The 21772-nt window shown below is 37.6% G+C and overlaps 3 protein-coding genes across 3 annotated transcripts; 1 reads left to right on the top strand and 2 right to left on the bottom strand.

The window, feature by feature from the left end:
• The first annotated feature begins 2549 nt into the window (after positions 1-2549).
• LOC118647051 lies at positions 2550-3471 on the top strand. The gene is made up of 2 exons (XM_036291189.1): positions 2550-2644; positions 2688-3471. Exons 1-2 carry the CDS (start codon positions 2550-2552, stop codon positions 3469-3471), a joined length of 879 nt encoding a protein of 292 aa, XP_036147082.1.
• Positions 3472-4478: 1007 nt separating this feature from the next.
• On the bottom strand, positions 4479-5225 carry LOC118647452. Its single transcript, XM_036292432.1, has 2 exons — positions 5164-5225; positions 4479-5074 (listed from the first exon to the last, which is right to left on the bottom strand). The coding sequence occupies exons 1-2, from the start codon at positions 5208-5210 to the stop codon at positions 4492-4494; spliced, it is 630 nt and encodes a 209-aa protein (XP_036148325.1). The 5' UTR covers positions 5211-5225; the 3' UTR covers positions 4479-4491.
• Positions 5226-17676: 12451 nt separating this feature from the next.
• LOC118647050 lies at positions 17677-18843 on the bottom strand. Its single transcript, XM_036291188.1, has one exon. It carries the CDS (start codon positions 18841-18843, stop codon positions 17677-17679), a length of 1167 nt encoding a protein of 388 aa, XP_036147081.1.
• Between the last annotated feature and the right edge of the window lie 2929 nt (positions 18844-21772).

Raw genomic sequence — 21772 nt, 5'->3', positions numbered from 1 at the left:
GAATGCTTCACAGTTGAAACTCAAACTGATGGTGCAGTCCGGCTTCGAAGGCATTGTTTATGATTTTGGTACTTATCCCCACGCTGTGGAGATGCCACTTGAGCCTATCGTCGATGCTCGAGTAAACTATCGCCCTTTGACGATTCACTCGTGGCTTGAAAACTATTTTTCATAATAGTACTCGCACTGTTTTTTAGAGCAAGTAATAAAAAATTACTAGGCAACAAAAACCTCGCCAAACTATTTATATGCATGCAAAATCGCACATCTCTCAGTAGCAAATATGTATCTCATACTGTCACATCCCTCTGATATTATAAATTTGAGCGCTGAACAATTACAATTCGTACCAAAGATCGTTCTGAAACGCGAGTGCGCCAACTATATCGAACACGTGTGGGACAAGCTTCCGGAAAATATAAAGGTTGATTTCGAAGTTCAGCAATATCGTCGCTGCAACGAACATTATAATCAGCCGTGGCAGCAAACGCACATCGACGGACCCGCGCCGTTGATCAAGAATTGTAGCGAATGCCAGCTGTCGCAAAGGTAAAAAGCGGCTGCGGTCATCTTTTGAATCGCGTGATAAACGCGCTTCCCTTCGAGCTACATATCCTCGGTTATCAATTTTGCGGACCGGGAACCCACTTGGAAAAATGATTAGTTAAAGGCGATAGAGGTATAAATCCGCTGGACACAGCGTGCCGCGAACACGACATTGCGTATTCTCGGAGCAACGAGCTCGCCGACAGACACGCGGCGGACGAGATACTCGCTGCGAAAGCATGAAAACGCGTAATCGCGAAAGACTCGGCTCTCGGAGAAAGAGCAGCCGCTGCTGCCGTCTGGGCAGCCATGAAAGACAAGACAAAGATAGGTATGGGTATGAAGAAGAAAAAAAGGTAACGAAAAAAAAACGTATACTTCTGACAGCCAGACGAGGCGGCATGTTACCAATTTTACCGATGTTGGGCGCGCTCGGATCATTGATCGGCGGCGTGGCCGGTGTGACAAAGGTGGTAAACGACAGCAAAGCTGCACGACGTCAGCTCGAGGAGCTGCAACGTCACAATCGCGCGATGGAAGGGCGCGGAGTGTATCTCGCCCCGTACAGAGGCGGACGAGGGCTGTACCTCGCCCCGTACAAGTACGGAAAAGGTGTAAAAGCGAAACGAAAAAATATGTCAAAGAGGCGTTAAGAATACCCGCGGGTGTGACGACGAACATGCAACTACTTCAATTGGCAAAACGATTGTGTATCCCGTATTTCAGAGGAGTGTTTATGCGTAACGCGCTACCGACGAGCGGTGCGCGTCAAAATGAGAGCGGTATGGTAAATCTGGACGATGCGGAGGGTCACGGTACTCACTGGGTAGCGTACGTAAAGAGGAGAAATCACGTAGCGTATTTCGACAGTTTCGGCAATCTGCGGCCACCCAGAGAACTCGTATGATATTTTGGGGACGATGTGACAAAGATAGAGTACAATCGAACGTCGTATCAAACTTACGATCAAAGGAATTGCGGACAACTTTGTCTGCTATTTTTACACTCGATTTAAAGACCGACGTTGCGCTGTTTAATCTCAGTATTCGTTCAAACATGTCGCTGACATTTACGCTGAGCGGCAAAAGCAGCATTCTCGCGGCAAGCTACTCTCCGGCTATAGATTTGAGCGACGACAATTACGAGCTCGGTTTAGCGATCTTTGAAACATATAACACGATACCGAACGTGAATGCTTCCAACAATAAATTTTACTTTGGCAAAAACAACGCGGAGATTACGATTCCCGAGGGATCGTACGAGTTGCATGCCATTAATGAGTTTTTGAAACGTGAGATTTCGCAAATACGTCCGCGACGTGATGTCACGACTGAAGGCAGTAATGGCGGGGATAAAGATCCGATAACGATCCGCGCAAACTATAATACGATGAGATGCGAGATCAGATGCGCACACAAAATAAATTTTGGCAAACCAAACAACATCGGCTCGCTCCTGGGATTCACATCGAAGCGTATACTAGAACCGCAAATATGGCATGAGTCAGACGTGTCGATCAACATAATGAATGTAAACATTATCCGCGTAGAGTGCAACGTGACCGCGGGCGCGTACAGCAACGACAAAAGCGTGCACGCGATACACGAGTTTTCACCGAACGTGCCACCTGGATATAAGATCTCGGAAAGGCCGTCGCAGATCATTTACCTGCTGATCATCGTGCGGAGCGTTACGAATCTGACGATACGCGTGGTTGACCAGAACGGACGATTGCTCGATTTTCGAGGAGAAGAAATTACCGTCAGATTGCATGTGCGACGACGGCTGCAACGATAACGCGAACGTGAGATGCTCGTACTAAACGCGTCGGAACGCGCTAGAAAAATAAACATCTTTACGACGAAAACACCAACGTTACAGCAGTCATCCGATACTTTTGCGACGACATTCGATAATATTCGATCATCCGACTGTTCCAAGAAAAAGAGGCTCACCGCGTCGAACGTTGAATATCTACAATCTCTGGGATTTGCTGTGCGACAATGACGGATATTTTAAATATCGAGGACGAGCCGATCTTTGACGATCGCATCGTCAAGATCGAGACTCACACGTACAATCCGTTCGCCAACACGACGTTTGAATACAACGATGAGATAAGAATTCCTATACAACAACAGGATCTTTACACGTTACCGTACGAAAGTTTTTTTATACATTGAAGGAAAACTTATAATAAAGAAACCAGTTGCGGGATCTGATGTGACATTGGCAAATAATTGCATCGCGTTCATGTTCGATGAGATTCGATACGAGCTCGACGGTGTGGAGATTGATCGAAACAGAAACCGAATCGGAATAACCAGCACCCTCAAGAACTATGTAACTATGTCAGCTGCCAGAAGCGTAATCGCGAGAAACGCCGGCTGGGATCCGTGGAATCCTCCGAACGGATACTTTAATTTTTGCGTACCGCTCAACATGCTGTTGGGATTTTGTGAAGATTACAGACGCGTGGTGATCAACCCTCGCCATGAGCTGATTTTAATACGCGCGCGTAACGATAACAATTGTCTGATGGGAAGTTCAGAATTGGAGCCGAAGATTGAATTACTTAAAGTTCAGTGGCGAATGCCGCATGTGTTACTGAACGAGATAAATAAACTGTCGATGCTGCGTGCGCTAGAAAGCGGGCGATACCTCAGCATGGCATTTCGTTCTTGGGATCTATATGAGTATCCTTTATTGCAAAGCACAACCAAACATTCGTGGGCCATCAAGACCGCTACTCAGCTCGAGAAGCCTCGATACGTCGTTTTCGCTCTGCAGGCTGGTCGGAAGAATAACATGTCTGAAAACATGAGTCGATTCGATCATTGCAAATTAATCAACGCAAAACTCTATTTAAACTCGGAATGTTATCCGTACGATGATTTGAATCTAGATTTTGATAAAAATAAATGATCGATTCTGTACGATACGTACGCACATTTCTGTAAAAACTATTACGGATATGATTATCTCGAGCCGAATCAATCCGTCACCATGTTTCGACATAATGGTCCATTCGTGATTATCGATTGCTCTCGACAAAACGAATCGATCAAGAGCGCAACCGTGGACGTACGCTTAGAATTTGAATGCAGAGAAAACGTGCCCGCGAACACTACCGCGTACTGTCTCATTATACACGATCGTGTGATTCAGTACAACCCGTTGACCAACGTTGTGCGCAAAATTACCTAAGTGCGGCGCCACTTTTTCTCCAAAACAGTATCAAGATGATATAAAAATTCATAACGCGTCGAGACGGATCACAGTATTCTCAACGACAGCTGTCATGTCTGTACCAACATTCGTGGATCTGCAAGGTTTCATCGTGGAGAATTTATCGTTAAGGAATTTGCCTCTCTCAAAGATGGATTTGAACTCACCCACTACATGTTTACACCCACCTATTCATGAGAATACCTTACCAAGGCAGAAAGACGTCAGGTGGCGTGGTTGAAAGTGAATCATCACGGAATATCATGGGAGGATGGATTGATTCCGCACAGCATGGCTAGAGATTTAATTACAAAGGCAGTGATGGGTACAACTGCAACCAATGATGAAATTGTCGTGTACGTAAAGGGATGCGAGAAACGAGAATGGCTGCAGGACTTACTCCTGGACGAGGCGAAAGAGGAAGCTAATGTTGAAAATATCGAGGTGCATTACGAAGACATAAAACCTCTAAATAAGTTGGACATTACGTACACCTTACGTTGTCGGAATCATGTGAACAATTGCGCTTTACAGAATGTATTTAAACTGTTTAATTGGTGGTCTAGCAATAAAAAATAATTTTTTATGTGTTGTGTATTTTTTATATTTCCATTACCCGTTTATATTTCGTCTTCCCCATTTATTAATTAAAATAGTTTTTAAGTTCGGATAATTAGTAGGAAAAAATAATTCTAAAACGTTTATACAAATACATATTTATTTATTATTCAAAGCATCATATACAATATTGTCTGATGCATAAACCATCAGTTCGCAATCTATGAGCGAAGTTTTTACACATATTTCATCTAATAGCTTTACAGCATCGCACTTATTATTAATGTTATTTCGCTGCAAGCAGTTTACAAATCGATTATATTTTTCTTTCACTACAAACATATCCCGCGACAATTTAAAGTATACATTATTGACGACATCTTCAAAATTTAGTAAAAATTGCACGGTCAAAGGTTTCATATACAAGGCTTTGTTATTTAATGTAAATTTTACGACACTCCCGTTATGTAATTTGACGAGTTCTATAAGAAGATTATCAATCCACAGCGATGTAACGGTGGTTGACTGCAGGAGTCGCTCAATATCCATGCGTTTCTCGATCATTATTACCCAGGTATCACGTGACAGCTGTATCTGATTGCTTTTGTTGTCACCAAGAATTATCTCCACAAAAGGTTCACGTCCCACACTGACTCCGATATCCAAATATTTGTAGGCAGTGGCGGTTAAAGCGAATCGCCTTCCCAGGATGCGAGGAGTATAGCGCGGCTGCGATAATGTTCTGCAAAAAGAATATATCAAGTTATAGAAAAATATAGAAAATATATAGGATTTAAATATATAGATTTTAATTTAATTAAAAATACTTACGATTTATCGCACCCGTCATTCTGTTGGATCGGAACGTAATAGTTCATCTCGTACGTTTCTTTCTTCAGAAGCTTCACAATCTGACTTCCACCAATCAACTGCTGCGGTAACGTTGTTAAAGCTTTACCGTTCGTATTCCACTATTTGACTGATGCAATAACGATGTCGGGAGCTCTTTTTTATATTATTATCCCCTCCACGAAATACCCCCTTTTTTTATCCCCCTCCACAAAAAATCTAATTTTTATCCCCTCCACAAAATATCTAATTTTTATCCCCTCCACAAATATCTAATTTTAACGCACTCACTACCGATTCATTATCTAGAAATTTAAGCTGCCGACGGTTCGGCGCTCCTTGTCGCGAAAAAATTTGTTTATAACAAACCGCTACCGGATATGGTCAGCGATTTTTGTTTATAGCTATTCCAAGAGCTGTCGAATAAATTTATCAGCTGCCGACGATTCGGCGCTCCGTACGATAAATATTTTTAGAAATTCGTTTATATCAAGTTGCAACTCGCATATTATTTTACTTAAAAAATGTTTATACTGATAAGCGATAGAAAGACCCATAGATAAAAATTGTTTATACCTAATAACTACTTCTAGCCGCAGGGCCTAATTGTTTATATCAAGTTGCAACTCGCATATTATTTTTCTTAGAAATGTTTATACTGATAAGCGGTGACCGGCAAGTTATTGTTTATATCTAGTTACAACTGACTTGTAGTTTACATAAATGTTTATACTGATAAGCGGCTACCGACCGGTATTTGTTTATATCAGGTTACAACTAGCATGTTGTTTACATAAATGTTTATACTGATAAGCGGCGGCACCCGTTTGTGTGACGTCATCCCCCCTCCCCCGCGTGACGTCATACCCCTCCCCGCAAATACCCCCCCGCCTCTCACCCCCCCTCGGAGCCCCGTAGTCAGAACCACCCTCCTATTCCTACTAAATAATTTCAAATAAAAATTAATTTGACATTTTGAAAATTCACGCATAAAAATGTGTATTTTTTAATCTGAATATTACATTGTTTGTGCAGGTTTTTATCAATGTACATTCCTATTAATTTAATTAAAAATTTAAAGGTATTGCTGTTTGTAGATACTCTGAATAACTTAAATTGAATAATCTTTAATAAATACTTTATTATAATGTGCACTGGTATTGAGGATGAAACAGATGGATAAAACACTATAGGTGTTAGAGGAGATGTGATTATGATTGTATTAACACCATGAACTACATGAAAAAACGTTGAAAGTATCGTGATGTAGGAGAACCGCTTATAATAAAGTTTCCTTTAATTTATTTAGATCATTTAAATTTAAAATAAAATATACAAGTGGCAAAAATTTCATTATTATATCAATATAATAAATTCCAATTTTGTATGTGTGTGAAATAAGGACATTTTATACATCAATCAAATTGTTAACATGAAACGTTACAGGAAATATTAAAAACATTCAGGATTTAACATCACAAAAGAAAAATTGAATGGTTATTATATAGAACTCCAAAAGAGCCTTATAAAAAACTACAGGTAATATGCATTTTGAAATGTTTTTACATATCGATCTTGTATACTCATATCGATCTCTCTATACTTTTTAACAAAGTTTATTACTATATTAAATGTTATAATACATTGTTTTTATCTTTAATTCTGATTTCATATGACTTATCCAGAAAGATCCAAAATTTAAAGAACTAATTACATATTACACCTTCTGCTGGACCAAAGTTTGTTACAACAATACCACAGCTTACAAATTCTTGCTATATAATAAAACTGTGCTAAATTGTATGGTTATGTTTATATGTTCTATAATATGTAATAATTTATATGTGTATTTAACTGCATTTATATGTGTATTTAAGTGCAATAAATAATGTTTTCAAGGTGATATATTCTTTTATATTTTAAGTAAAGAATAAGTGATTTCTATACAGGGTGTCCCAACGCACGTGCACCATTACTCGCAAAAAGGTAGAAGGGATCGAGATGAACATAAAGATCCAATATTGTCTTGGCTTAGGTCTACAAATAATCGAGAAATTAATTTTTCAAATTGTGCGAATGAGAGCGCGCCGTAGGAAGAGCCGAGCCGCTCGAGTTAGCGGCGTAGCGCGGCCCACTGTGTGAAGCATTGGCTGCCGGTGGCGAGGGGAAGGAGGAGAAGCGGCGCCGCTGCCTGTGCTTTCTCACGTCCCGCCGCACCGCGTCTGGATTCGTAGCGATGGCAGCTACGCACATTCACGATTACTTGACAAAATTAGGAGTTAGCAATGATAGGACAAATTAAAACCCTAATAAACTCCTGTGATTAAGAAAGTCGAAAAAGAGAAAGCGATAGAAACTTATGGAATCTACAAATAATCTAATTTCTATCGTAATTGTGAATAAGTAAATTAATAACAATTTTTCGTACATTCACGATAGATTTTTTCTTTTTCATAAATATCTTATTTACAGTATCATACATTTCTAACTTTGTTTCTTATCGAATTGTATCGTACTAATAAATCCTTGATGAAAACATTGATAAAACATTCGTAAATTCATTCGTAAAATCATTATCGTAAATTCACGATTGATTCTCAAATTAAAAGTTTTTTTTTATTCGTCTATTAAAATATTTGCTACATCGAGTTCTCTCATTGTTATGTTTTTTCTCTTACACAATATATTCATAAATATTTCTTCATATTTAATCAAAATGATGCAACAAACTTTTTTAACAGAAAATGCGAGAACGATAGAAAATGATATCATTTCTTTAAATTTGTTCTTTTTGATTTAGAGATGGATTATAAAATAGAAATCAATTAGATTTTTGTGTTTCTATTTTACATAAATAAATCACTGAAAATCTGACGTAATTAATAATGCAATTAAAGATAGAAGAAATTCTAAGTTTTCTATCGTCATGAAAAAAAACTTAGAGTTGTATTGACAATATGTGATGTTGAACGTTAATCTCTAAGCATAATTATCGTAGAAGACGCATCACGCCTAATCTATTATTGCATGCGTACTGCACGCGTCGCTCGGCCGCGCGAGTCAGCTGGTTGCTATGGGGAAGAGCGTTGTCGTATTGTTGTTTATGTCGGTTCTCGAGCTGTCAAGCTTGTGTATCGGAGTGTTTTGAATAAATTCCGTTCTTTTAAGAAAGCGTGCTATCCTATTTCGTGCGCACGGGAGTGCGCAATTGTGTACAGAGTTTGTAGAGCTGGCGAATGCGAGAGCGCGACGCAAGAAGCGCAACACTATTGTGAAATCGTCACATCAACAGGGGACATTTTTCTATATGTTATGACAAAGAGTGTAACATCCCAGGCTGGTGTCTCATACTGGCAAAAGGTACTGAATACTGGCGCAATACCGATCCAGTACCAAAAAATGGATGTCACATTTCAGTACTGGTCCAATGCTGGTCCAGTATTAAAATATTACATTTATGGTACTGACCCGTTATCTAAGGTACTGCACATAGGTATCGAAACAGTACTTGGCCAGTACAGTTATAGTACCATGCCGGTACAGAAAAATAGTAAATGAGAGTACCGCGTATCTGTACCGAAATAGTAGCTGGCCAGTGCAATTACGGTACCATGCCGGTATAAAGAAACAGTAAATGAGAGTACCACGTATCTGTACCGACACAGTACCTAGCCAGTGCAATTACGGTACTATGCCGGTATAAAAAAACAGTAAATGAGAGTACCGCGTATTTGTACCAAAACAGTACCTGGCCAGTATAGTTACGGTACCATGTCAGTACGGAGAAACAGAAAAAGACTTTTCTGTATATCTGTACCAAAACAGTACCTTGCCAATACAGTTACGGTACCATGCCAGTACGGAGAAATAGGAAAAGACTTTTCTGTATATCTGTACCAAAACAGTACCTTGCTAATACAGTTACGATACCATGCCGGTACGGAAAAACAAAAAGACTTTTCTGTATATCTGTACCAAAACAGTACCTTGCCAATACAGTTACGGTATCATGCCGGTACGGAGAAACAGAAAAAGACTTTTCTGTATATCTATACCAAAACAATACCTGGTCAATACGGTTATGGTACCATGCCAGTACGGAAAAACAATAAAAGACTTTGCCTCTTTGAACCGAAGCAGTCTCAGGCCGCCATTACAGAAACGGTACCATACCGGTACAGGAAACGATAAAAGAGAGTATCGCGTATCTGTACCGAAACAGTACCTATCCAATATAGTTACGGTTCCATACCGGTACTGGAAAACAGTAAAAAACTTTTCCGTGTATCTGTACCAGAACAGTACCTGGCCAATACAGTTACGGTACCATGCCAATGACGGCTTTATGACAATGACGTCGTGAATGTACGCGGATGCGCATTAACGATTTGCACATATCGCGAGGTCCCGGGCCCGGCCGGCTTGGTCGCGTGTTCGTTGCTGCTGCTAATATGTGTGCGCGGCGTGTGCGGGTGCCCCTGTAAGAAAAGTTGCGTAGAGCCGAGAACTTTCGAAAAGTAGTCGGCGGCAAGTTTTGTGGTTCCGCAGGAATATTGCGTGTGATATTGTGATGTGCAAGAGGTTAGTGGCGAGTCCGTTTTGTGTTGTGTTTAAAACGCGCATAATAATCGATTGAGTTGTTATCTTATTATTCTTTTCTGCTTTGGTAAAAAGAGAGTTATCAGACCCTTCGTCCTGAAATAAAGAGATCATATGCTTTAGATACAAAAGAGGCTGTTGTTAAAGCTTTAGAAAGAGGGGAAAATTTAACAAAAGTTGCTGTGGAATTTAAAGTAAGTTTTACTACATATTTTATTTAACGTTTAAAAAATTTGTATTTTGCCATGCAAACAGTTAACAATTGTTAATCAAATGTAACCTAAGATATTATGCTCAGATACCGAAGATTACATTATTTAGTTTAAATTAAAAAAAGAAAATGTAAAATTAAAGTATAGAATTTTCTTATACTATAATATTTCAAATTAAATTAAGAAAATATTTTACTTAACTAAAAAATGTTTGTATTTATTTAAAAAATTGTAAATTTTTATTAAAAAAAATTTTTTTTAATAAAAAAATAATTGTTTTAATAACTTAAATAATTTTTATGTAATATAATATAAATAAAATAAAATAAATAAAATAAAAAAGTTTTTTTTATTTAAAAAAATCTTTTTTTTTTTAGTAATATATCAATATTTATTGCAAGAATTGAAGATATTAATATAGAATTAATAATTTTTTTTTATAAAACTGAAATAATTCAATATAAAAAATAGTAAATAAATTTTTTCTTGTACATATAGAATCACTAAATCATGTGCTATTCATACTTTGTTTCTTTTTTACAATAGACCATTTTACCATCTAAAAAATTTCCTAAAAACATTAATTTTCATCACAGCTAGACGCATGTAACCTCTTCAGACATATAAGAGAATAAGCGCATGAAAAGTGTTTGGACACGAAAAGAAGAAAAATGGCTTAGATATTCATTCTCAGACATTTCTAGCAACAATAAAAATCAGCTGATAACGAAAGGTGAAGCAACGTATAACGATATTTATATCAACATCGTTTGTTATGGTCGCGCATTGATTGACACGATCACAATAATCGATTACTATTGCTAAAAATATCTAAGAAATAAAAGCCGTTATTTCTTCTCTGTCATGTCCAATCTATTGCTTCCCGTGTGCTCATTCGCTCAGACGTTTTAATTAACTCTAACTAAAACTTTTACCGAATTTTACATGACTTTATATTGATCCTCTACCCTCTCACTTCAGAACGTAAATTACAGAATATGTATAAAATTTAGGATGTTCTTATATATATTTTTGCAGAGAAGATGCCGAAAAAAAAGTATTACTATACTCAGAAGTACCGAATATTAAAAAAGAACAGATTACATATTTCATCATCATCAGTATCGTCATCACCATCACTGTTAGTATCAAATAATAATAGTACCAAAGACGTATATGATTACAACATAGACGATGAGCGTTTATCAAAAAATAATTTGGTCTCCAAAGGAGACATTACATTTATATCTGAAGTTACACTTGGAAACAATACAAGTGAACTGTATAACAAGCAATCTGAATAGAACTTGTTTTCTATTTCATCTTCGTTTGAGCAATTAAACTTTAACGAGGAAGTAGAAAAAGATAATAATTTTAAAACATTGGATTCAAACATTTCCTTCGAGCAGAAAATACGTCATTGGTCTATGAAACATATTTTACATCTTTGTAACAACATGTTATCCGAACTATTATGTATTTTAAAAACAGAACATGACGAATTTCCAAGAACAGCTGCAACATTTTTGCACACTAAACAGTCAAAAAACGCAGTAAAGCCTATGTTAAGTGCTAGTGATGCTTTTGGTACTTATATCTATTTTGGTTTAAAAGAAATTCTTGCATTAATGATAAATCCAGAAATATATATGGAAGATGCAATTGAAATCTTGGTTAACATCGACGGTGTACAGATTTTTAAAAATTCAAGGCAACAGTTTTGGCCTATATTAATTATGTTACATAACAAAAATTACGTTTCAAAACCGCAAGTTGTAGGTATTTATCACGGAGAATCCAAACCGAAGTCACCCACGGAATTCTTGGATGACTTTATAAAAGAAGTATTAAGTTTAACATCAAATAAAATTACATTGTCAAATAAAACGTACAAAATTAAAGTGTTAGGTTTTGTATGCGATACGGCGGCTAGGGCATTTCTTAAATGCGTCAACTCACACGTAGCATTTTATGCGTGTGAACACTGTTCTGTTAAAGGTAAAACAGTTGGTAAGAACAAACGTGTATATCCGAAAACTACTTGTGAAAAACGCATTAAATCTTCATTCGAAATGCGTAGCCGGCCTGAACGTCATCTTGATAAAGAGATCTCCCCCTTATTAAGAATACCAGACTTTGATCCAGTGCAATCAGTTTTTCTTGATTCAATGCATCTTCTATTTCTCGGTATTACAAAAACATTATTAAACAATATATTATACGGTGGTTCAAAGGCCGGTGGAATTGGTCCACGAAATCGGTTGTTATTACGTAATTTACTCTGTAGTTTATCTGGTCAAATTCCTGCAGAATTTCAAAGAAAAGTTTTTGATATCTTTGATATCAAAAATTGGAAAGCGACGCAATTTCGTTTCTTCCTTTTATATTGCAGTGTCTTAGTACTTCGTCATGTTCTTCCAACTAACAAATATAAGCACTTTTGTCTTCTATACGTTGCATGTCGAATATTATGTAATAATAATTTAGCAGTACCAAATGCAGAAAAAAGCGAAGGAACTCTTAATATTATTTTTCCGTTTGTTGCCGAAATATTATGATCCTTGTATACAAAGTATAAATTTTCATAATTTAATTCATATAACAGATGACGTAATTAACATGGGATGTTCACTAAATTTATTATCGGCTTTTCCTTTTGAAAATTTTTTAATGACTTTGAAGAAACTAGTACGCTCGCCAAACGTTCCTCTAAATCAAGTTGCAAATCATCTAAGAGAATTAACTTTAAATACAGACATACAAGTTCACCAAATTATGCCTGTAAGAGACAATGTACAATATAACTCAGATTTTAATAATAAGACAAAAAAAACATATACAAGTATAACATGGAATAACATGATTATTCAAAATATTTCTCCAAACAACGTCGTGCAACTTAAAAATGGCAATATCATCCAAATTGACGAAATATCCTCATTACAAGATAAAGTCTCAAACCAAGAAAAAATATTATTAAAAGGAAAATTATTCTCTAGTAAAAAAGACGTTTTTAAATATCCTTGTGAATCGTCTTTTGTTGGTTTATATCAGGTTAATATAAACAAATACCGTCGCACATTTCAAGTTACAGAAATAGAACATAAATGCGTACTTCTAAAACTTAACAATATTACGTACTGCATACAATTATTACATACATAATATTCCGAATTTTTAACCATAAGTAATATGCAATGAAATTGTTTGAAACTTAGAGACACATGTGTGTGGTACGTTGTTTTACTTTTTAATGGCATAAAAAATATTCTATTCGGATTAAAAATATTCTATTAAAAGATCGGATTTATTGTTATGTTCAGACATAATTTTAATTCATCGAATTAATTTTTAAAACTTTAATATTGAATAGAATATTTTTTATTATTTAGTTAAAAGTAAAACGGCGGGCCATACATGTGCATAACATTTGGCATATGACGCATCTATTCGGGATTGCATCTATTCGGTATCAGGTACGCAAGGCCGGTGCAGAAAGTATTCAGAGCTCTTGAGTTTGATTTTTCATCCTGTATTGATGGTAGTACGACAGCTACCCGACGGGACAGAGCTCGTCTCAGAGGTTCTTACTTCTTTCTATTTCACTACCATCGTCATCTCATACTGAGATTTCTTGCATTCTTTACAGTTAACGAGAGACGTTCAAACAAACATTACATTATTCTATTCAAAAGTTTCGACTGAAGGTCAATGTGCACATGCGTCATAAGTTGATTGCTTGTTTTTATTCTTTGTACTCTAACTTTAATTAGTATAAGAACAATTTACGTTTTGTTATAATTTTTTTACTGCATACCAAAGTGATTATAATTTTATTCATTTTTTTGTATATAATATTTAGCGTTATTTATTTTGTTTGCATACTCACGCATCTGTGCGATTTTTTTTTTTTTAATAATTCTAGTGTTGTTACTAGTCTTCGTATTAATTATTAATCTATGTTCTCATTATCAATAAGTTTGCGTAACACATTTATTGTTTAATTCTGTGATATTTCTGTTGATTACTCTATCACATTTTTTAACCATTTTGCTAATGACTATTTCTTTGTTCTAAGATATATATATATATATATGTTAAGATAGTCTGTCATTAACAAAATTATTAATTTGTAGTGTTTACTATTATTCAGTTAATAATTATTACCTTATATCTACATTTTGTGATTGTTTTGCTCTGATTATTAATCCTACTAACAATAAATAGATTTTAATTCTACTGAGATTTCAAAGTAACTTATTAATTTCTTTTCGTTATTGCTATCCCTTGCTTCCGGCAAACTTGCTTACTAAACAAACTTAATTCTGTAAAAAATCATTCTTATTTCCAATATAATTCTCATTTCCATTGTAATTTTTTTTCTTCGCTTCAGTTTTCTGTAAATTGATTAGCAAAATCTGGGTTTAAAGTTTAACTGATACATAAAGTTAAGAAGGTCAAGTATGTTTTTGTATGTGTGTGAAATAAAAATTAATTGATACATCTAGAAAAGCTATTAATACTAATATAAATTTAAATGCGTTTATTTTTCTTTTTTCCCTTTTAGTATAATTATAAATAGAAAATGTACATTACGGTGTACATATAATATTTTACTTACTGTTATAAAATAACAATTTTTTAATTATTATTTTACTTGTCACGTTCCAAAAAATTATTCATATATAATCATATAAAATTATATATAATTGTTCGCAATAGATGAAAACGCGATTTTTCATGACATTTAGACTCGCTAAATCATGATAATCGTGCATCAGTTGCGAAAAATACAGTGCGTATCTTGAGCAAGGTGACTTTTCCAAAAATGTGAAAATATATATATCCACACTCAGTGTTTTGCCTCGGACGGCAAATTTCACATTCGCGGAAAAACTATCTTGCACACTGTACTATATTATATGATTACAAATTACTTTCGTCCACACACACACACACACACACACACACACACACACACACACACACACACACACACACACACACACACACACACACACACACACAAAATTACATATTATAGTATCACATAAAAAAAAGTTGTTAACTTGACAACATTTTTCAACTTGATTAAATTTTTTTAATTTAATTATTTATGTGTTTAATTAAAAATATTAGAACTAGAGTTCGAGTATTTTATGAAACATATAAATACTTGAACTAAATTTAATAAACTTGATAAATTTAAGTAGGAATACAAGGGTGGTTCTGACCCAGAGGATCTCAGGGGGGGGAGGGGGGGTGTATTTGCGGGGAGGGGGTATGACGTCACGGGGAGGTATGACGTGACGGGGGGGGTATGACGTCACGGGGGTTGGTATGACATCACGGGGGGTGACGTCACGGGGGTGTGACGTCGCGGGGGGTATGACGGAAGGGGGGAGAGGCTTATCAGTATAAACATTTTATATAAACTCAGTTGTAACCTGATACAAACAAATACCAGCCGCTTATCAGTACAAACTTTTATGTAAACAACATGCTAGTTGTAACCTGATATAAACAAATACCAGACGATAACCGCTTATCAGTATAAACATTTATGTAATCTCAGTTGTAATCTGATATAAACAATTACTTAAACCTTTCTAAGTAAAACTATATGCGAGCTGCAATCTAATATAAACAATTAGACCCTGCGGCTAAGGGTAGTAATTAGGTATAAACAATTTTTATCTATGGGTATGGGTCTTTCTGTCACTTATCAGTATAAACATTTCTAAGTAAAATAAAATGCGAGTTGCAACCTGATATAAACAATAACAAATTTCTAAGAATATTTATCGCACGGAGCGCCGAATCATCGGCAGCTGATAAATTTATTCGGCAGCTCTTCGAAGCTATAAACAAATAACGTTAACCATATCTGGTAGCTGCTTGTTATAAACAAATTTTTTATCTCACGGAGCGCCGAACCGTCGACAGCTTAAATTTCTAGATAATGAATCGGCAGTGAACGTGTTAAAAATTAGATATTTGTGGAGGGGATAAAAATTAGATATTTTGTAGAGGAGGATAAAAAATGAGATATTTTGTGGAGGGGATAATGACAAAAAAAGCCCCCGACAACGTTATTGCATAAGTCAATTAGTGGAATACGAACGGTAAAGCTTCAACAACGTTACCGCAACAGTTAATTGATGGAAGTCAGATTGTGAAGCTTCTGAAGAAAGAAACGTACGAGATGAACTATTACGTTCCGATCCAACAGAATGATGGGTGCGATAAATCGTAAGTATTTTTAATTAAAAAAATCTCCTATGTATTTAAATCATATATATTTTCTATATTTTTCTATAACTTGATATATTCTTTTTACAGAACATTATCACAGCCACGCTATACTCCTCGCATCCTGGGAAGGCGATTTGCTTTAACCGTCACTGCCTACAAATATTTGGATATCGGAGTCAGTGTGGGACTTGAACCTTTTGTGGAGATGATTCTTGGTGACAACAAAGGCAATCAGATACCGCTGTCACGTGACGTATGGATAATAATGATCGAGAAACGCATGGATATTGAGCGACTCCTGCAGTCAACCACCGTTACATCGCTGTGGATTGATAATCTTCTTATAGAACTCGTCAAATTACATAACGGGAGTGTCGTAAAATTTACATTAAATAACAAAGCCTTGTATATGAAACCTTTGACCGTGCAATTTTTACTAAATCTTGAAGATGTCATCAATAATGTATACTTTAAATTGTCGCGGGATATGTTTGTAGTGAAAGAAAAATATAATCGATTTGTAAACTGCTTGCAGCGAAATAATATTAATAATAAGTGCGATGCTGTAAAGCTATTAGATGAAATATGTGTAAAAACTTCGCTCGTAGACTGCGAACTAATGGTTTATGCATCAGACAATATTGTATATGATGCTTTGAATAATAAATAAATATGTATTTCTATAAACGTTTTAGAATTATTTTTTCCTATCATTTATCCTAACTTAAAAAACTATTTTAATTAATAAAACGGAAAAGAGGAAATATAAACGGGGGTAATAGAAATATTAAAAAATGCACATAAAAAATTATTTTTTATTGCTAGACCACCAGTTAAACAGTTTAAATACATTCTGTAAAGCGCAATTGTTCACATGATTTCAACAACGTAAGGTGTACGTAATGTCCAACTTGTTTAGAGGTTTTATGTCTTCGTAATGCACTTCGATATTTTCGACATTAGCTTCCTCTTTCGCCTCGTCCAGGAGTAAGTCATGCAGCCATTCTCGTTTCTCACATCCTTTTACGTACACGACAATTTTAACATCGGTTGCAGTTGTACCCATCACTGCCTTGGTAATTAAATCTCTAGCCATGCTGTGCGGAATCAATCCATCCCATGGTATTCCGTGATGATTCACTTTCAACCACGCCACCTGACGTCTTTCTGCCTTGGTAAGGTATTCCCATGGATAGGTGGGTGTAAATATGTAGTGGGTGAGTTCAAATCCATCTTTGAGAGAGGCAAATTCTTAAACGATAAATTCTTCACCAACGATGAAACCTTGCAGGTCCACGAACGTTGGTACAGACATGACAGATGTCGTTGAGAATATTGTGATCCGTCTCGACGCGTTATAAATTTTTATATCATCCTGTTTTGGAGAAAAAGTGGCGCCGCACTTAGGTAATTTTGCGCACAACGTTGGTCAAGAGTTGTACTGAATCACACGATCGTGTATAATGAGACAGTACGCGGTAGTGTTCACGGGTACATTTTCTCTGCATTCAAATTCTAAGCGTACGTCCACGGTTGCGCTCTTGATCGATTCGTTTTGTCGAGAGCAATCGATAATCACAAGTGGACCATTATGTCGAAACATGGTGACGGATTGATTCGACTCGAGATAATCATATCCGTAATAGTTTTTACAGAAATGTGCATATGTCTCGTACAGAATCGACCATTTATTTTTATCGAAATCCAGATTCAGATCATCGTACGGATAACATTCCGAGTTCAAATAGAGTTTTGCGTTGATTAATTTGCAATAATCGAATCGACTCATGTTTTCAGACATGTTATTCTTCCGACCAGCCTGCAGAGCGAAAACGACGTATCGAGGCTTCTCGAGCTGAGTAACGGTCTTGATGGCCCACGAATGTTTGGTTGTGCTTTGCAATAAAGGATACTGGTATAGATCCCAAGAGCGAAATGCCATGCTGAGGTATCGCCCGCTTTCCAGAGCACGCAGCATCGACAGTTTATTTATTTCGTTCAGTAACACGTGCGGCATTCGCCACTGAACTTTGAGTAATTTAATCTTCGGCTCCGATTCTGAACTTCCCATCAGACAATTGTTATCGTTACGCGCGCGTATTAAAATCAGCTCATGGCGAGCGTTGATCACCACGCGTCTGTAATCTTCACAAAATCCCAACAGCATGTTGAGCGGTACGCAAAAATTAAAGTATTTGTTCGGAGGATTCCACGGATCCCAGCCGGCGTTCCTCGCGATTACGCTTCTGGCGGCTGACATAGTTACATAGTTCTTGAGGGTGCTGGTTATTCCGACGTTTCTGTTTCGATCAATTTCCACACCGTCGAGCTCGTATCGAATCTCATCGAACATGAACGCGACGCAATTATTTGCCAATGTCACATCAGATCCCGCAACTGGTTTCTTTATTATAAGTTTTCCTTCTATAAAAAACTTCCGTGCGGTAACGTAAAGATCCTGTTGTTGTATAGGAATTCTTATCTCATCGTTGTATTCGAACGTCGTGTTGGCGAACATATTGTACGTGTGAGTCTCGATCTTGACGATGCGATCGTCAAAGATCGGCTCGTCCTCGATATTTAAAATATCCGTCATTGTCGCACCGCAAATCCCAGAGATTGTAGATATTCAACGTTCGACGCGGTGAGCCTTTTTTCCTTGGAACAGTCGGATGATCGAATATTATCGAATATCGTCGCAAAAGTATCGGATGACTGCTGTAACGTTGGTGTTTTCGTCGTAAAGATGTTTATTTTTCTGGCGCGTTCCGACGCATGTAGTACGAGCATCTCACGTTCGCGTTATCGTTGCAGCTGTCGTCGCACATGCAATCATGAAAATTCATGTATCGCGTGCACGCTTTTGTCGTTGCTGTACGCGCCCGCGGTCACGTTGCACTCTACGCGGATAATGTTTACGTTCATTATGTTGATTAACACGTCCGACTCATGCCATATTCGCGGTTCTAGTATACGCTTCGATGTGAATCCCAGGAGCGAGCCGATGTTGTTTGGTTTGCCAAAATTTATTTTGTGTGCGCAACTGATCTCGCATCTCATCGTATTATAGTTTGCGCAGACCGTAATCGGATCTTTATCTCTACCATTACTATCTTCAGCCGCGATGTCACGTCGCGGACGTATTTGCGAAATCTCACGTTTCAAAAACTCATTAATGGCATGCAACTCGTACGATCCCTCGGGAATCGTAATCTCCGCGTTGTCTTTGCCAAAGTAAAATTTATTGTTTGAAGCATTCACGTTCGGTATCGTGTTATATGTTTCAAAGATCGCTAAACCGAGCTCGTAATTGTCGTCGCTCAAATCTATAGCCGGAGAGTAGCTTGCCGCGAGAATGCTGCTTTTGCCGCTCAACGTAAATGTCAGCGACATGTTTGAACAAATACTGAGATTAAACAGCGCAACGTCGGTCTTTAAATTGAGTGTAAAAATAGCAGACAAAGTTGTCCGCAATTCTTTTGATCGTAAGTTTGATACGACGTTTGATTGTACTTTGTCTTTGTCACGTCATCCCCAAAATATCGTACGAGTTCTCTGGGTGGCCGCTGATTGCCAAAACTGTCGAAATACGCCATGTGATTTCTCCTCTTTGCGTACGCCACCCAGTGAGTACCGGGGCCCTCCGCATCGTCCAGATTTACGATACCGCTCTCGTTTCGACGCGCACCGCTCGTCAGTAACGCGTTACGCATAAACACTACTCTAAAATATGGGATACACAATCGTCTTGCCAATTGATGTAGTTGCACGTTCGTCGTCACACCTGCGGGTATTTTTAACGCCTCTTTGACATATTTTATCGTTTCGCTTTTACACCTTTTCCGTACTTGTACGGGGCGAGGTACAGCCCTCGTCCGCCTCTGTACGGGGCGAGATACACTCCGCGCCCTTCCATCGCGCGATTGTGACGTTGCAGCTCCTCGAGCTGACGTCGCGCAGCTTTGCTGTCGTTTACCACCCTTGTCACACCAGCCGCTCCGCCGATCAATGATCTGAGCGCGCCCAACATCGGTAAAATTGGTAACATGCCGCCTCGTCTCGCTGTCGGAAGTATACGTTTTTTTTTTTCGTTACCTTTTTTTTCTTCTTCATGCCCATACCTATCTTTGACTTGGCTGGCTTTCATGGCTGCCCAGACGGCAGCGGCGGCTGCTCTTTCTCCGAGAGCCGAGTCTTTCGCGATTACGCGTGTTTGTGCTTTCGCGGCGAGTATCTCGTCCGCCACGTGTCTGTCGGCGAGTTCGTTGCTGCGAGAATACGCAATGTCGTGTTCGCGGCACGCCGCGTCCGGCGGATTTATACCTCTATCGCCTCTAGCTAATCGTTTTTCCAAGTGCGTTCCCGGTCCGCAAAATTGATAACCGGGGATATGTAGCTCGAATGGAAGCGCGTTTATCGCGCGATTCAAAAGATGACTGCAGCCGCTTTTTACCTTTGCGACAGCTGGCATTCGGTACAATTCTTGATCAACGGCGCGGGTCCGTCGATGTGCGTTTGCTGCCACGGCTGATTATAATGCTCGTTGCAGCGACAATATTGTTGAACTTCGAAATCAGTCTTTATATATTCCGGGAGCTTGTCCCACACGTGTTCGATATAGTTGGCGCACTCGCGTAACAGAACGATCTTTGGTACGAATTGTTACTGTTCAGCGCTCAAATTTATAATATTGGAGGGATGTGATAGTATGAGATACATGTTTGCTACTGAGCGATGCGCGATTTTGCATGCCTATAAATAGTGGTTCCTGCGAGGTTTTTGTTTCCTAGTAATTTTTTTATTATTCGCTTTAAAAAACCGTGCGAGTACTATTATGAAAAAATAGTTTTCAAGCCATGAGTGAAACGTCACAGGGCTATAGTTTACTCGAGCATCGACGATAAGCTCAAGTGACATCTCCACAGCGTGGGGATGATAAGTACCAAAATCATAAACAGTAGCCTTCAAAGCCGGACTGACCGTCAGTTCAGGCTGAAGTTTTGCGAAGACACAATGGACTTTTACAATTCCGAAACAATGGCACTGGTTGTAAGTATTTCTTACCTATTTTTACATTATTTATATTAATTGACATTATTTATATTAATTTATATCATTTAGATTAATTTATATTATTTATATTAATATTAATTCATTTTTGTAGTGCCTTTGCTGTGAGGAAGAGGTGCAAATAGCACTTCCAAAAGGTTTCCCGGCTATAGGATATATATATATATATATATATATATATATATATATATATATCCATAGCCGGCAGGCGGTGCGCACAGCTCGTCGCCATCCAACAACTTTTCCCCCGTTAGACCCGGCGGCATACATCAATTTCCCTGCAATCATTGTAAGTACCATTTTTATATTTCAACGTATATATTGCGTATTTTTCATGAATAATTAAATAATATACTTTGTGCTTGTGTATGTGTTCCGGCAACGTAATGTTAAGAACCGAGATATCCATTCCGCAGCACGTAAACATCCAACAGCACCGATTGCGGGTGCAGTGC

Source organism: Monomorium pharaonis, chromosome 1, assembly GCF_013373865.1.
Source record: "Monomorium pharaonis isolate MP-MQ-018 chromosome 1, ASM1337386v2, whole genome shotgun sequence".
Taxonomy (NCBI): domain Eukaryota; kingdom Metazoa; phylum Arthropoda; class Insecta; order Hymenoptera; family Formicidae; genus Monomorium; species Monomorium pharaonis.
This window is presented reverse-complemented; position numbering and strand designations above follow the sequence as displayed.